Here is a 17147-nt window from a genome sequence, read left to right as displayed (position 1 = left end):
TTATTTTCACGTAACAATATCTTTCTAGGCGCACCTGCGCGTCAAGTTATTTCTCGATATAATATTGACAGCAAATTCATGCGTAAGCTATTTATTACTGCGGAATACACACGTACCTGTGATAAAATGGTCTTCGCACACTCTGGCTTCAATGTTCGGTACTAAAAGGCTACCTGTTGCTGTGGCTCTCTTCACAGCAGTGGCCTACCTAGTTCATTTTCTTCAGTCCATGGAAATCGATATTTGCGTTTGCCTCTCACGCTCTAATTGGAAGAGCCAACAGCTGAACAACCAAGCATAGTTTATCAGAAAAAAGATAAACGGGCGACCGCACGCGCGAATTCCGAATAATCTGAGGCTTACTCTCCGAATAATCGGAGAGTAAGCTGATTAGTCTGTAATTTTTTCAAGTCTTTGATGTCTCCTTTCTTATGAATTAAGATGATGTTGGCGTTCTTTCAAGATACTGGTACTATTCCCATCAAGAAACACTTTGTATATAAGGGGGCTAAATTTTTTAACACATTTTCTCCGCCATCATTCAGAAGGCCCATTTTTATGTTATCTTCACCAGCGGCTATGCCTCTTTGTATTCCTTCTAGGGCTTTCCTTACTTCTCTTGTCGTTACTGGTAGAATGTCGAATTCTCTTGGACTAATATAGTTTCTCCCAATATCATCCTGGTTCTCTTGGCATCTGTACAGCTCTTTGTAGAACTCCTTTGCCATCTACACTACGCGATACATATTAGTTATGACATTGCCTTCCTTGTTTCTCAATGCATACATTCAATTTTCGCCTATGCACAAGTCTGCCTTCGCAGATTTTAGGCTCCTGCCGCTTTTTACAGCCTGCTCAATAGGTGACCAGGTAAAGAGCGAGGGATTGTGGGATGCATCGTTCTCTGCCAGCTTTCGTTTCGAGAAGAGAGGCTATTGACCCTACACTTGAGCCTGTCAGCTACTTGGTTGTTGATAACCTTGGGCTTTGTCGCAAACGTACGGTAGGGCCTTCGCAGTGGGGCTGGTACCCACGTCAATGCGGTGACATGCAGCTGACATGCGTCTGAGAGAAGAATGCTTGCAGTCAAATCAAGAACGGAACTTGCGGAGAAGTTGTAGAAGCTGAGCGTGTTGTGAAACAGTTAACAGTGTCGGCGACAGAGCTGCTCAGTACGTCAGGCGTAGTAGTCTGCAGCGAAGAGGCGCAAGTGACTCCCGCGACCTCACGTTTGGTGGAAGGATTAGTCAGCATGTTGATGATTGTAGAAAGCTCGAGTCTGTAAACACACCCAATACACTTACCACGAAGCAGTGTCACAAGGTATGACAACAGGTTTGAGACAAGCCGCCTGCTCACACCGTCATGAGTTTCCAAAAGAGTGTAAGGCAGTGACGAACGTTTGTGACGAATGAAAATGGCAGATGGTGCAAAAAGGGCACTTTACTCGGCGAGGGATTTACTGGCCACCGTAGCAAGGGCAAATGAGTGCAGCGGTATGATAACATATTTTGCAACAAATAGTTTGTCCTCATTTTCAAGAGCATCAAACAACGCAGCGTCGCAAAGCACCTCAAATGCCACCTCAGCGTGTGAGCAGTCTATGACGGCTTTATTGGTGGAGAGAAACTCCTAACTTTGCAAAGGCCTGAATTGCTGGAGCAACCAGCAATCGGGGGTTCGCATACATTGTGAATTTCACCAAATTCTCCTTTATTAATTTCTTTGCAATCCTTAAAAGAACGGGTAAACCATGAGCCGCTGATGTTCCTAGAGACATGCGGTATGCTGCCCGCATATCATCACTGTGCTGCAGCGAAGCATGTTTAGTTTCATGCAGGCACACGTTTCGGTTGTTCACAAGAAGTTTTTTTTTTTAGTTTTTTTTTCTGTAATTAGCGAGGCTGAAGTGCTCCAGCTGCCCCTCATTGGTATCGCTATGTTGCATTGCCATGTGACTATTAGGGGTCATGATTTTTGCAGATTTGTGGCAAATCTGGATCTGAAACTGGTACATCGCACCCAAAGTTTGCTGATATTAACCAGACTGGTGCCCGCCACCGCTTCAAATTATCCACTCAAACTTACATTGCAAAATACGGGACCGCAAAAATCCGTCGAATTAAGTGGGATTTTGAAAAAACCGTTTTCGAACAAGGTTTTACTGTACCTTGAGTGATCGAACCGGGGATGGAGTCACAGTGGCACAGCTGATGGCAGTGACGCAAAGGTCTGCGGAGGTGGTCATGCAGCAGCTTCAGCATGGCTGAGAGGTGCATTTACCTCGGCACAGACAACGGGAACCGGCAACAGTGAAGTGTAGTGAGTAGATGGCAGAGCCATACAAACTTGCTCTCTTATGACTTGGCGAATGTTTGCTGGCAGATGGGATGGTGGTTGGCCAGCTGCAGAGAGCAGAGAAAGCTGAAAAGCTACCTCAACACATACCAACTCCTTGATCTGGAAGAGCAGTGATAGAAGGTCAGGGGTGGCAGTCAGGCTCGAGATGATGTCTTCCGAAACGTTGGGGCAACACGTGAGAAGACGTTATCTTTGAAGCTCGTCAAAACTCTGACAAAGCTCATTGAGCTCAGAAACAGGGGCAGGGTTCTTGGGGAGCAGCAATTGAAAGACGTCATCGGAAATTCCCTTCACAATGTGGCGTAGCTTGTCAATTGCTGCCATCGTCAGGTTGACACGCTGGCAGAGGTCGATGATGTCCCCGATGGGTAGCTGGTGAATGTTTCATCGGTTTGTTGTGACTGACTTTGTAGTCGTTATTCTGCCTGAAGGGTGTCCACACTAGGCCATTAGAAAACAGCTGTGATGCTTGTTTTGAAGAATGCGCAAGTTGGAATATCAGCCTCATGAATTTTTTACCTCTGCTTGGCAACATCCGTTAAATGAAGCATAACGGTAGCGAGCTTCATGGTATCACCCCACTTGGTATTCCTCTTCGCTATATAACTGTTAACGGGGAGAAACATGATAGCTGGGCTCATTTGAAAGAGAAGTACTTTGTTGTTGTTATTTGTTGCTAGGGTTTTTTCCCCCACATTCTGTTTTAAGCATCGGGATAATGCTTTTTCAGAGGGAGGCATTGGCACGAGTCTTTTGATGTGCTCATTTTGAACCAACTAGGACTGTGAGCAATACTCGGCGTAGATTGTGCCTCAGTGTTTGAGAACCTTCACGTTTCTAGCAGGTAATTTTGTGACGATTGCACACAGGACACGAACATTCAAGATTATTTCAGAGCTTGCGTGACCAACATAGATGAGACTGGAAAGTTCTATGCTTGAGGCATAAAAGACAATATATCCAAACAATGGTCAGTGGATCAATAGCAGACATTCTGTTTGCCGCTATCATTGTCAGTGTGTTGCTGTAATCTTACCTTCCGTTTACCGGCCACAAATACAGCCAAATAAACAGTTTCCTCTGAACATCCAGTCTGCTCTCTTCGTGCATATCACGATACTGTGATAACAGCTGTCTGTCACGAGATGTGTAGTGGTGCGTATGCTAGGGCTGTAAAGCTGGTTGAAAAGTCCACGGCTATGAGACAGAGCCACATAGGACTTGCTTTGTCCTGTCGACATGTTGCAGTGGATTGTGCTTGTCAACCCAGGTATCGGGACTTGTTACAGCTGTAGTGAGGACCCCTCTCAAGAAGCTTCTGCAGCTTCGCGTCTGTCATCTGAGCTTCGGCGATAACATCAGGTGTTATCTGCGAAGAGCTGACAGCTGCCACACGTTAGTGTGTCAATGACCACATTGTCTTTCTTGCTGACATGCTTGTTGTTAGTTATAAACTGGGCTATAATAGAGAGCTGGTTTTGCTGAATTGGTGGAAGTTAGTCGCAGTTTTGAGAGAAGATATAACTTTTTTTTTGTGATAGGTTTTCGTGATTTTTTCGTGCTTCCAGGACACGGCAAAAGTGCTGAACTGCTTCATATATTCCTAAGAGTTATTTCTAGTAAGCTGGGGGTTGTAGTGTCGTTGGTTGAACTAGCTGTTAAACGGGTCATTTTCTCAGCTGAGAGTTTCTAGGAGAAGAATGCCACAGGCTGCCAGGAAACGTTGCGTGAGGGTGAAGTCAGAGGCATCTATGAAAAGTCTCCAAGGGAGCGTCTGGCATGGGGTGGGAAACAAGCGTGGTGTTGCAGAGAGCAGCTTTGCATTTAAAAAATTTTCACTAAAGTCGGTATCAACATTATGGATTGGTATCCTCGTAGACCAGCCAAGCCATCATGAAGAAGAGCTTGGTAGTTGGTGGTATGTGCCAAGAAATGCCTTTAAAAGTTCAGTATGCCAATGAAGTGGCGAAGGTCTTTAGCGGTGGTGGGTAGGCAGTGGTTCTGCAAGCCTGAGATGTGTTCAGGCAAGGGTCAAATTTCCTCTGATGAAACTTCGTGGCCAAGGTAATGGACAATGGAAGTGCCAAGCTTGCTTTTGTGTACATTTGCGAGTAGAACGTGGCCATCGAGGAATTGCAACGAAAGTGCTTGTGGTGTATTTCAGCGTTACGGGAAGAGACTAATATTTCGTTGAGTTAGATTAAACAAAACTTGAGGCCATAGATTGCTTCGTCGATGAAGCACTGAAATGTTTTCCTAGCATTTCGTTGGCCAAAGCTCATGAACGGAAACGAAGTAATGATGGCAGTTTTTGGAACCTCGTCCATATTGATGGGTATCTGCGTGCACATTGCAAAGAAGCAAGAACAAGAGTGTCTCCATTTTATGGGCCCACATAAGCTGATGCGGCGCGTCAGGGGGCACCGCCGCACCAGCCCTCGCCACTCCTTCGGCCAGCGCAGAACCAGCCGTCGCCTGTGGCGCTTGCCGCCAAGGCACCAGTAGTTTAGTCTACATTGCCTCCTAGCGAATCGAGACCGGAGACTCCACGATCCTGTGGTCTCAAGGCCTCATCTCACCAGGTGCAGCCTGAAATCTGAACCATCAGCTCGCGCGTGCGGGCATCCAGTGCCTCCGAGGAGGTAATGGATACAACAGTACCCTTGGTGCCGAAAGAGCGGCGCGGCTCCTTGGAGTGCGCCAAGAAAAATAAAAAGCCAATAACGGGGCCAGACGACTGTCTTGCCACCTGAATTAACAAGTTCACTCCAACACAGGATACTCTCTGTACACAGAGCAGCATCTTTTTTTTTTAATATACAGACAGAAATATTACAGTGGAGCATCCGAGGCCTTCTTCGAAACCTCGATTTACAAGAACTCCTCCTTGAACACAATCCTAGAGTACTGTGTGTACAAGAGACACACTTAAAACAAACGAACACAAACTTTTTATGTAACAACGTGATCTTCCGAAAGGACAGATATGATGCCATGCCACCATCCAGTGGTGTAGCGGTTATAGTTAGTCAAGGGATAGCATGTACACAGTTATCCCTTCGAACTTCCCTCGAAGCAGTGGCTGTCCAAGCAGTTATTCTAAACAAACTTGTCACCGTCTGCTCTTTGTACATACTTCCGCCCCGCCGTCTTGAAAAATGTGAATTTCAGTCTTTAATAGACGAACTACCTGAACCTTATTTGGTCCTCGTGGACCTGAACGCACATAACGGTCTGTGGGGTGATTCTCGCTCTGATGCACGAGGTCGTCTTATTGAACAGTTCCTCGATTCATCAGGTGCTTGTCTGTTGAATAGGAAAGAGGCAACATATTATAACCTTGCCAACAAAACTTACTCTTCCATAGACCTCAGTATCGCATCTCCTTCACTTGTACCATTACTCCAGTGGAAAGTCATAAATAATCCATACGGAAGTGACCATTTTCCTTTAGTTTTGAGTACACCAACATCATATGAATATCCTCCACATGTTCCCAAATGGCTGGTAAACAAAGCCTACTGGGAACTATTTCATAACATTACTCACTTAAGTGGGACTGACATATGCGGGTTAGGCATTGATGAAGCTGCGGAGTACTTCACAGCTTTTCTTACCGACGCAGCAGCCAAGTGCATCCCGCAAACATCTGAACTGCTCGACAAGCGACGCGTGCCATGGTGAAACATTGAATTTCAAAATGTGCGAAAGGAGCAGAATAGGGCATGGAGGTTGCTGTGGAACTTGCCGACAGCGAAAAACCTTCACAGCTTTAAGAAAATGAAATCTCAAGGCAGGAGAACGCGTCGGCAGGCCAGAAGGGAAAGTTGGCACAAGTTTTTAACAGGAATCAACTCTTATACACAGGAGGCTTAAGTCTGGAACATGGTTAATAGGGTAGCGGGAAGACAAGTACACTCACTCCCGCTCGTGAACACACATGGCGACAGCTTGGAAAATCAGGCGAACTTCCTCAGCGCACACTTCGAACAGGTGTCCAGCGCGTCAAACTATACTGAAGCTTTCCAAATACATAAAACGAGAAGTGAAAAGCAGAAACTAGAACACAAATGTACAAAATACGAAGCATACAACCAGGCCTTCGGCTTAACTGAGTTCCAGACATCACTAAACTCCTGCAGTGTTTTTGCCCCAGGTTCTGATCAAGTGGTGTACGATATGTTGAAAAACCTGGCAATTGAAAGGCAAAAAACCTTACTTTGTACAATACTATCTGGTTTTGTGGCGCTATTCCTACTTCCTAGAAAGAGGCTATTATTATTCCCATTTTGAGAGAGAGCAAGGACCCTTCTTCAGTTTCGAGTTATAGGCCTATTGCACTTATAAGCTGCTCATGCAAACTTTTCGAAAAAATGATAAACTGCCGACTTGTATATTTCCTTGAAACAAACAATTTACTTGACCCGTTTCAGTGCGGATTTTAAGAGGGTAGGTCTACCACCGACCACCTTGTTCGTATTGAGGCACAGGTCAGAGATGCTTTCGTCCACAAGCAATACTTCCTTTCAGTGTTCCTTGACATCGAAAAGGCGTATGATACAACATGGCGCTTTGGAATATTAAGAGACCTGTCCCATCTTGGCGTGCGTGGCAGAATGTTTACTATAATCGAAAATTATATGTCAAACCGGACATTCCGCGTTCGAGTAAGCAATGTTCTTTCCCAAACATTTGTCCAAGAAACAGGCGTGCTGCAAGGTGGTGTACTCAATTGCACACTTTTTATCATTAAAATGAATTCTTTGCTCTTGTCCATTCCTCGCAATATGTTTTATTTTACATATGTCGACGACATCCAGCTTGCTTTCAAAATCTGGCGATGCGGAAGCGGCAGGTTCAGCTTGGTTTGAACAAAGTATCCAATTGGGCAGAAAAAAACGGGTTCTGACTGAATGCACAGGAAAGCACGTGTGTCTTATTCTCCAGGAAGAGAGGCATTCATTCCTAACCTGATATTTAGCTGCATGGGCAACGTCTTTCTGTTAATACTGAACATAAATTCTTAGGCCTGATCTTGGACACTAAGCTAACCTTCATAGCACACATCAAATATTTAAAAAACAAGTGCATAAAAGCTATGAACATCCTAAAAGTGTTGCCACGCACTACGAGGGGAAGCGACAGGAAGAGAGTAATGAATCTGTATAAAAGCCTCGTACATACCCGCCTAGACTATGGGGCAATAGCATATCAGTCTGCGACACCTACTGCACCTAAAATGCTTGACCCTGTTCATCATCTAGGCATTCGTCTCTCCACAGGTGCTTTTTGCACTTGCCCCGTGGAAAGCCTGTACGTGGAATCGAACGAATGGTCGCTGCACCTGCAGAGATATTACATGTCTCTTAAATATAATCTTAATGTAAATGCAGACAAGAACCACCCATCACATTCCACAATTAATGACATGTCAAGCCTTGCTGTGTTTGAGAAACGGCCTTCTATGAGACAGCCCTACTCACTCCATGTGAGGGGCCTAGCGAAGGAAACTGTTGTGCCACTTGAACACTGTTTGATGGCTCCCGCAGTATGCCTGCCACCGTGGCAATGGCAGGCGATAGGTTGCGACGTGTCTTTCTTGGAGGTTACGAAGCATACACCAATTCCACATATCCAGACATACTTCCTAGAACTACAACAGAAATATACAAGTTCTTTACAATTGCTTCAAAGTCCAACACTTCTGTCTCGTATGCAGCCGTCGGCCCATCATTTTCTGAAGCCGGCATTCTGCACTCTCATACAAGCATTTTCACCGGCGAAGCTTATGCGATTTTTGCGGCCGTTAAACACATTAAAGAAATAAAACTACAGAAGGCAATAATATATACATATTCCTTTAGTGTAGTGAAAGCTCTGAAAACTCCTAAAAAGCACAAAAACCTGTCCTTGTCTTGCTTTATTCGCTGTTATGCACAGTCTACTCATCTAAGCAGCATGTTGTAGTCTGCTGGGTGCCAGGACACCACGAAATCAAGCTTCGTGTAAAAGATGTGAAGCACTCACGGTACTTCACATTCCGATCCAGTGTAAAGAGTTAGTTAGACACGCTAAGAAGACAACATTTTCCATTACCCTACCGACAGCATATGCCACTTCACCCTGCAACGTTCATCAGTAGGGAACCACGTTTTACACATAAATGATTGTTAGCTTTTTTAAGAGAGGTTCGCACTTTTCATATTATATACCCGGGCATTCTGTAGCACGACTTCTCCAGAGAGGTCTCCGCTGCGGTGTCTACACTCTACAAAGCACTTGCCTCGCGGCCCTTGGACGCAAGGGTGTGAACGAGTGAGGCACTTGTGCTAATGCCATACATGTACACCATCGTTTTTATTAATTACCACCATCGTTAAAGTTTTGTCATTCATTAACACCACACAACTTTCTTGGCATATTCATGATTTTAACACTTCTATGTTGTTACCCGCCCTAGCGCAAGGAATTTTATGGCCCTTATACAGCCGCTTGTCACAATTATTGTCCATATCTCTAGTAAGCTGAACTGGCGCTCTTTGGCCATGAAATCGCCCTTGCGCCACAAAACATCAAACATCATCATCGATTTGGGCTAGTTGGTATAAAATGATGATTGTTATAGCGCGAGCTCGGAACGACGACAAAGGGACATGAAGACAAGAAGGAACAAGAGTGCTAACTTCCAACTGTGTTAATGCTGCAGAGGGCGAAAACATATAAAGGAAACAGTAAACCTTGTGTCAAAACCATGTGACAAAAAAGAGCAATGCAAAAAGAGTAAGGAAAAAAAACTAAAACCAAAAAAGAACTCTGAAGAAATGATACAGGAAACTAAAAAAACTATAACTACTTGGGCGCGCCGATACTTTCAAGGAACCTTAATTCTTTCCCGGACAGAGATGCGGAAGGCTTGCTAATGCATGAAACCTGTTCGCGTGCCATCTGCGCAGCCCCGACGGTGACTCCGGTGCGATCATCTTTGCGCTTATATAGCATCACTGTGTCCTCGAAAAGGGGCACACAGTTGCATGCAGTGCAGTTCTGTGCAAGAAAACCATCTTTCCTGTTTATGACATTGTTAGCATGTTTCCTCAGTCGATCGTTAGGCACCTTCTGGTCTGTCCCACATAACAAGCGCCACAGGAAAGGGGGTTCTATAGGCAACTCCATGGGAACATTGCCTATACCTGGTCCTACATTTAGTTGATGACAGCTTCTTTAGAGGATTTGTCGATTTAGTAAGACTGATTAATTTGAACGGTGCAAACAACAACACATGTACACCGGCACATTCTTCAATTTTCTTGAGCCTGTGAGATATCTGGTGTTTGTACGGAACAACAGCTATTCTTTCATGTTCTGTGTTCATGTTGTTCGGTTCCTGTCCTTGTTTCTACTTTTGCCTTACTTGTCCTCAGGATAGACTCAGAAACAGATGTGATAAACGCCTCAGGAAAACTCGAAGCCACAAGTCAGGACACTTGAGCTTTGAAGTTAGCGCTCGTCTTCTTCTTGTCCCTTTGTCATTGTTCTGAGCTTGTGCTATAACAATTGTTCCCTTTAACAGGTGCTGTATGCAGTAAAATCTCGGTATAGTGAACTTCAGGGGGCCGTGGCAATTTGTTCGTTATTTTGAAAGGTCGATATAATGAAAGCTCGACAATTAATCATAAATACTTATTTCTTACTGATCAAAACGACTTACGTTTACAAAGGTGGATAATGGAACTCATTTTTCATGAGAAAAAAAATGCACAAGTGAACATCAAAAAATGCACGTTTACTTTAAAAAACTCTGTGATATATATATATATATACATATATTTTTTTACGCGTGCAGCACAAACTTTGCAGCACGAAGGCCTCTAGCTCATCCACGTTCCTGTGGTGCAATTCGATTCTTTTGTCATAACAGCCTGCTTTTTGCCTTCAAGTTGCCGAAGAATATCCACTTTCTCGCTTAGCGAAAACTGCTTCTGCTTCTTCGTTGCAAGCAGAGATGAACTCATTTGTAGTAGCACCGCAGTGGGAACGCCGGCTTACTTTGCAGACGTCATAAGTAATCACCAAAAAGAGATGAACACGACTGACAAACAAGGCTTCCTAGAGCGCATGTAGAAGTGACAAAGAAAGAAAAACCCGAAGTGTCACGGCTGTCAGCGCCTCCTCCGAAGAGAAAAAAAAAAGTGCTAAGAAAGAAAATTTCTCGCGTTTTGTTTTCTGCTCCCCGCTGTCTCAGGATTTCCACGCCCATGCTTCCTGCTCCGCAACTCCCACTCTACCTTGCTGACCTTGCCCTCCTGTGTTGTCCCTCGCCTCTGCAGCGTCGGCCTTTCAACAAAAATAAAGAAAAAAGTCGCCCTTTCATTTTTTTTCCCTCCACACTGTCGGATGTCTTTTGAGAAGCAAGGCGGCTTTTTGCTTTGTCGGCTGCTTGCGTACCGCTCCGGTGGTCACGACGAATTCCAGAACATGAGTTCGTAGTACTTAAGCGATGTTAGTATAACGCGGAACTAAATTAACGCTCGTTATTTTGAAAAGTTTGGTATTATGAAGCATGTAGTAGCGAAATAATTTTACATTTAATCTATTAGCACTCGGCAGCGTGATTTTTTAAAAGTTTGTTAATGTCAGGCTCGTTCTACTGAGATTTCACTGTATTGCCTCTAATGATTAGTATGCCATGTTGTCTTAGCTTCCCCGTAAAATACATGTGCTGTTCAACAAAAATGCACTAGAGCACTTCTTCCAATGATGTGGCAAATGCAAACCTGTGCCATTCCTCAGTGACCGCACATGTTCTCACAGGCAATCATTTACACCAAGGGTCAGCAACCGGCAGCGTGCAGGGCAGTACAGTCGACTCCTCTTAAACGTAACTCGAAGGGGATCCATAAAACTGTTCCATTTATCAGAAGTTTAATTGAAGAAAAGTACGCTTATTTAGTGAACCAAGGCTTCCATTCAAATTTCACAAACTTCACCTTACTCATGAGGTTAAGTAGGAGAAAAAATGGAGTAGAGTGGTTTGTTTGGCAAGCTTGAGTTGTTTTTTCACAAGATACGCACCCATGCTTGACAAACTAGCTAGAAATTCTGGACAAGTCTCATGCGCAAAATAGCACTGCAAAAGTTCAGCAGCCTCTTTAGCTGATCGGTCTGGTGGCATCACTGCTCTGGCATTATTGTCATCACATTCTTCGCTGAAAGGTTGATCTTCATCTTGCACTTTGGCAATCATTTCTTCAACAGTCTCTTCACGATCGGTACGAACATCTTCATCAATTGATTCGTAGTCCTGCAGCATCAAAGGGGCAGAGGGCACGACTTGACTGAATATTGTCTCAATGTCCGCATTAGCTGGGCTTTCCTCTTCATCAGGTACTGCTTTCTTGCGCTTGAAAGCCAGCATGGTGAAAACATCTGTGTATTGTTGTTGCCTTCACTTGCTCCCAGGCACAAGCCAAAATGTGGATAGCTGCCAATAAATTTATGCTGTAGCATTTCCCGCTGCCTGCTCTAAGCAGCATTTAATGGAGCAATTGTCTGCGGTAATGAACTTTAATGTTCTGAATAACCCCTTGATCCATCGGCTGGATCACTGCCGTTGCATTGGCTGGCAAGAACTCCAGAGTGATGGCTTGGAGTCCTTGAACCTGACCGTGGGATGGGCAATTATCCACGATGAAGACAACTTTCCAGCCTTGCCTCGTAAACCTTGCGTTTTCCTCTTGAAGCCAGTTTTCGAAAATGGCCATGATCATCCATGCTTTTCTGTTCCCATGGCACGCAGTGGGCAGTTGTTGAACGCCTTTGAAACTATGTGGGCACCTTGATTTTCTTATTACCAACAGCTTCAATTTCTCATCTCCTGCCATGTTTGCACCCACCAGCATAGTGATCCGATCTTTACTGCATTTTCCTCCACTACAGGCTTCGCCTTTGAAGGTGAGAGTCTTTGATGGAAGCGCCTTTAAAAAAGATCCGTAGCATCGACGGTGAAGATGTCTCATGGCTCAAAGCTCATCAAAATTTTCTTAAGCCGCCCCTGTTGCCATGGTGCAAATGTCCCTGTTGACTGCTCCACTGTCGCCTGAGATTGCATTGAAGACTAGCCATGGCGTGTTTTGAAGTGGCTGAGCCATCCATTGATTAAGAGAAAGTTCTTAACATTTATTTGCATGGCAATCTCTCGAGCTTGCTGCTCGAGAATCGGTTCGCTTATGGCCAAATTAAAACTCCGTGCACACTTGAACCACAGAAAATGAACTTTTTCTAGTTGTTCATAAGGCGTTGTCCGCATCTGTGTAGCTGTAAAGGTCTCGTTTTTAACAGTGCCCTCAATCTTTTCTCCGCCTTTCCAGATTCGCGACAGCGTCGATGTCAGGATGTATTTTTTTGCCACCTTTGTCTTTGGCAGGCCGCTTCGATCGAGCTCCTGAAGTATTTGCAGCTTTTTTTTAAACGAGAGTGCATGTTGCGGCCGCTTCCTTTCCATCGGGTCGTATTAACACCCTGATTCACCACACTAAGCTGCACCATCAAGCTTAACGCACAATTGACTCACCGACTTGGCTCCCACAGCCACAAGCAAGAATGGCTACTGGATTGGCTTGTCTCGATCTCGAAGTGTTGCCATGGTTGCGAGACTATCTTTGGCTTGAACGAGTCTATGCTGTGTTTAGAGTTTGTGCCATTTAACCGTTGTTGACCAATCAGCACTGTATCTATTAACCGATGAATTTTACTGCGCAACACAGAAATCCAGCCATATGAGCCTGTTTAGTTCCGTTAATGAAGCATTTTCGTTTAACCAAGTTTCGTTTATTGGGAGTCTACTGTATTATGCGGCCCCTGGCACGACGTCAGAACAACTCCTCCTAAGTAATAATGATAAAAATATCCTGTGTTTGATGTCCCAAGACCATGACATAATTATGAGAGATACAGTAGTAGAGGGCTTCGGAACTTTCAACCACCTAGGTTTTTTAACGGGCACCTAAATCTAAGTACATGGGCATAAAATGTTTTTGCCTTCATCAAAACTTCTACATAACCGATGAACACCTCCCGACAAAGCAATGAACACCTCCACGACTTTCTCAGTCTGTCCATGAGCAACCATGATGTAGACATTGTTATGAGATGGCCATGAATGTTCAGAACCAAAGTCTCTTCAGAAAAGTGTTGTTTTCTTTTGCTTCTATTTTAAGTTGATAAATTGCAACTTTGTGACATCTGTGCTGCAAATATGCATGATTTCTATTACACTTTTGTGTGTCGATAGCATCAGTCAGCCAAAATTTTTGCTTTGCTTGCAGAGCCCCCTCCACCCCCCCCCCCCCTCCTTTTTTTTTGCTGCGCGGTTCTCGGTTATGTTGGATTCATGCTGTTCGACCATCTGCCTCAAAAGGTCGCTGACCGCTGATTTATACAATGGCTTGATTAGCCTATGTATACTTTGCTGCAACTTAGGGGAATCTTATACTGAACCGTTTGAAAAGCTTCTTTGTTTCTGAACACACTCAGCACTTGGTGTGCAAGACGGACAAGCACAAATGCATGAAAGCCTTCGAGGAGCTTTTGAAAACAGGACAGGGGCTTCAAAGCGAATGGTCACATTCTAAATGGTCACATTCTATATAAAAAATCAGCCACTTATTGACAAGTGAGAGTGCACACTTGTCTATGTCCTTTCTTCATCCATTTATTCGGGTTGCACTTATGAATTTTATTTATTTCATTTATTTTATTTTCCAAATACTGTTAGCCTTTCGGCTGTTACAGGGGTGGGACATACTAAGAATTACTAGCATCAATACATTCAAATCATACAGCAATTTAAACAGCAACACTTGAACTTGGAAATGTTACATGACATACATTGGAAACACCGGCATTGAGGCTGAAGGAAGAACAGTGCTGTTGTAGTAAGCGTACAAATGAATTGCAATAAATTAACATAGTAGACCATGCTTACAGAAAAAATATCTTTGAGCCCTTCCTCAAATTTTTCCAGGGAATCACAATAAACCAGTGGTAATGGCAAAGCATTCCGCTGACGAATTGTTTTTGGAAAAAATGAATTCGCATATACATTGACGCGCTGTTGTCGCACTTCGTATGTGTAATCATTTACACTTCTTAGGTTTCTTCCGCGGCGTGGCGTTAAGTATTTTGTTGTGTTTATGTTTAATTTATTTTTTGACAATAAAAACAAGAACTTCATCCTTGCCTATTGCCGTCATTCCGTTAAAGTGGGCAGTTGAAGAGAGCGTAGCATTTATGTTACTGACTCAGTCGAGGAGTACTTTGAAAGAATAAATGTGGCAGCTCGCCTTTGTACTCTTTCTAGCATATTAATGAGGCCGATTTCCGAGGGATCCCACACAATGCTGGCATATTCCAATGTTGGCCGAATATACGTAAGATATGCTGCTAGCTTAACAGGAGTCGTAGCAAGTCTTAATTTTCTTTACAAGTACCATAGTTTTCTCTCCGCCACCGCACAAATGTTTTCCAAATGGGTCTTCCAATTTAGATTACTGGATATTAACACGTAAATATTTTATTTCATTGACGGTAGACGGGCAGGTAGAACATAGAGTGTAATTGGAATAGAAGACCCGCTTACTTTTGTTTGTGACGCGCAAAGCAACTGTTTTAGTTTCATTTATTTCCATTTTACATTCAGTGCACCGATTACTGACAGCATCAAGAATATCATTAAACGTTTTTTGGTCAGCTTCACTTTGTATTTCTTTATAAATTAGGCAGTCGTCTGCAAAAAGTCGCACTGTAGTACTTCTATCTATGCCGCATGAAATGTCATTTATGTATGTTAGGAATAATATCGGTCCTAAAACTGAACCTTGCGGTACACCTGAGGTAACGCTTAATAACTCAGATTTGAAGCCGTTTGTTTCTACATATTGTGTTCTGCCTGTCAGGTATGCACTTATCCACTGTATTATGTTATAATTTATGCCTAGGTGTGCTAACTTATTAATTAACTCCCTGTGGGGAACCTTGTCAAAGGCTTTGCAGAAGTCGAGACATATTGCGTCAATCTGAACACTATTATTTAAGGCACGCGTGAAGTCATCGACTGTTTCTATTAATTGGATTACAGTGGATAAATTCTGCCGAAAACCATGCTGATTAGGAAAAAATGTTTTTGTGCCCTCAAGATACATAGCTTTGGATATAATATGTTCTAAAAGCTTGCAGCATACACAGGTGAGGGAAATTGGATGGTAGTTTTCCACCTTTTGTTGGTCTCCACCCTTATGCGTTGGCACGACCTTCGCCACAAGCCAGTTGTCTGGGACATGCTTTTGCTCTATTGAGGCATTATATATTATGTATAAATAGTGCGCAACCCATTCCGCACACCTTCGCAGTAAATCATTTGGTATGCCATCTGGTCCTATCGACTTTTTCACGTTCATGTTCAGTAATAATGATACAATGCCTTCATAAGTGATCTGAACGTCAGGCATAACTCACAACTGAGAAGGAAGTGGCGTGGATGCATCACCATTATCAGGACAAGCAGTAAACACTGACTGGAAAAATCTGTTGTGTAGGTAAGCGATGGAAGAGCAGTCTGTCACCAATTCATCATTGACAACAAGAGAATGCACGCGTCTTGAGTGGTCTTCCTTCTGAGATAAGTGACACCAAAAACGATTGCTTCTTTGCACAAAGAAATATCTTATGTGAGTGTATTTTAGCATATACTAACTATTTATTTTATTTCTCTATAGCTAGCTAATGGATTATGAGGATATGCACTTAAGCTTTAGAAGCGATGTAATCTGATGCTGCACAAAGCATACTCATGCAATCTCTCAGAACTCTGGATATTCCAGTAACTCGAGTTAATTATTACATTCCTGAAGCAACCAAAGAAAAATAATCTCTGATGTAGCCTTTCATAGATTACAGGTGTTGTGCTGACAGGTAGTTTATCACCATAGAATATGTAAGCTGTGGTAACAACTGTTTTTCAGGCATTTGAAATTCCACTGGCATTTCAGAGTGTGGATAAAGAGTAAATGTGACGATTGGGAACAAAGTTTGCATGTGTGTGCGTAACTTTGTTGCTTATATTGCTTATACTGAAAATGGCAGTGGCATCATTCTCAAATTCACCATTTGTGTACGCAGGCATTTGAATCTGATTCGCATGGGAAAGAAAAGCTTCCAGGAATGGAGTGGACAGCACAGCAGCTATTTTTCATTGGCTACGCACAGGTACTGGGTGCTTTGACATATTTTCATTGTATGTGTGGTGCTGTATGTACTTTACTGCATAATCATCCCAAGGCCTTCTTCAAGTGTGCGAAACAGTGCTGTGCAGTTGACGTGCTCACTGCACTCCACTCTGAAGCAACGCAGTGCATGATGTCGAGTACCGAAATTGTAGGCTTCTGTCCGTGATCAATTTGCATGATACAACACTTTCAGCATAACGCTCCAGGCTTTTATGACACCAGCACTTAACCGCTGCAAGTAGCATGTCGTATTTAGAGGAAACAACACGAGCTTGGCGTTCCGTACAAATGACAGATCTCTTGGGTAAACTGCACAATTGTCCAGAAAAAGGAGAAAGCTCCTGCACTGTGAACCCATCTTGCTATCCAAGTATCAAGGAAACTCTTCAAACAAAGCACAGGTCATCCATGCACCATGGTTACCTCTGTAGTGGCATGGCAGCAGGCAAATGTTCTTCAAGCACCGTAGATTTTGATACTTGACGATCACCCACCGATTTAGTT

At 43.6% G+C, this 17147-nt stretch overlaps 1 protein-coding gene across 1 annotated transcript in view; it reads left to right on the top strand.

The window, feature by feature from the left end:
• The window catches only part of LOC119168537 (endothelin-converting enzyme 2), a 260418-nt gene that overhangs the window by 201350 nt on the left and 41921 nt on the right, over window positions 1-17147 (top strand). The window contains exon 16 of the mRNA XM_037419939.2: window positions 16537-16623. Within this exon, the coding sequence (XP_037275836.2) occupies window positions 16537-16623 (87 nt within the window). The remainder of the gene's footprint in view (window positions 1-16536; window positions 16624-17147) is intronic.

The sequence above is a fragment of the Rhipicephalus microplus genome, chromosome 3 (assembly GCF_043290135.1).
Source record: "Rhipicephalus microplus isolate Deutch F79 chromosome 3, USDA_Rmic, whole genome shotgun sequence".
NCBI classification, from domain to species: domain Eukaryota; kingdom Metazoa; phylum Arthropoda; class Arachnida; order Ixodida; family Ixodidae; genus Rhipicephalus; species Rhipicephalus microplus.
The sequence above is the reverse complement of the archived record's forward strand: the minus strand, read 5'-3'. Positions and strand labels throughout refer to the sequence as shown.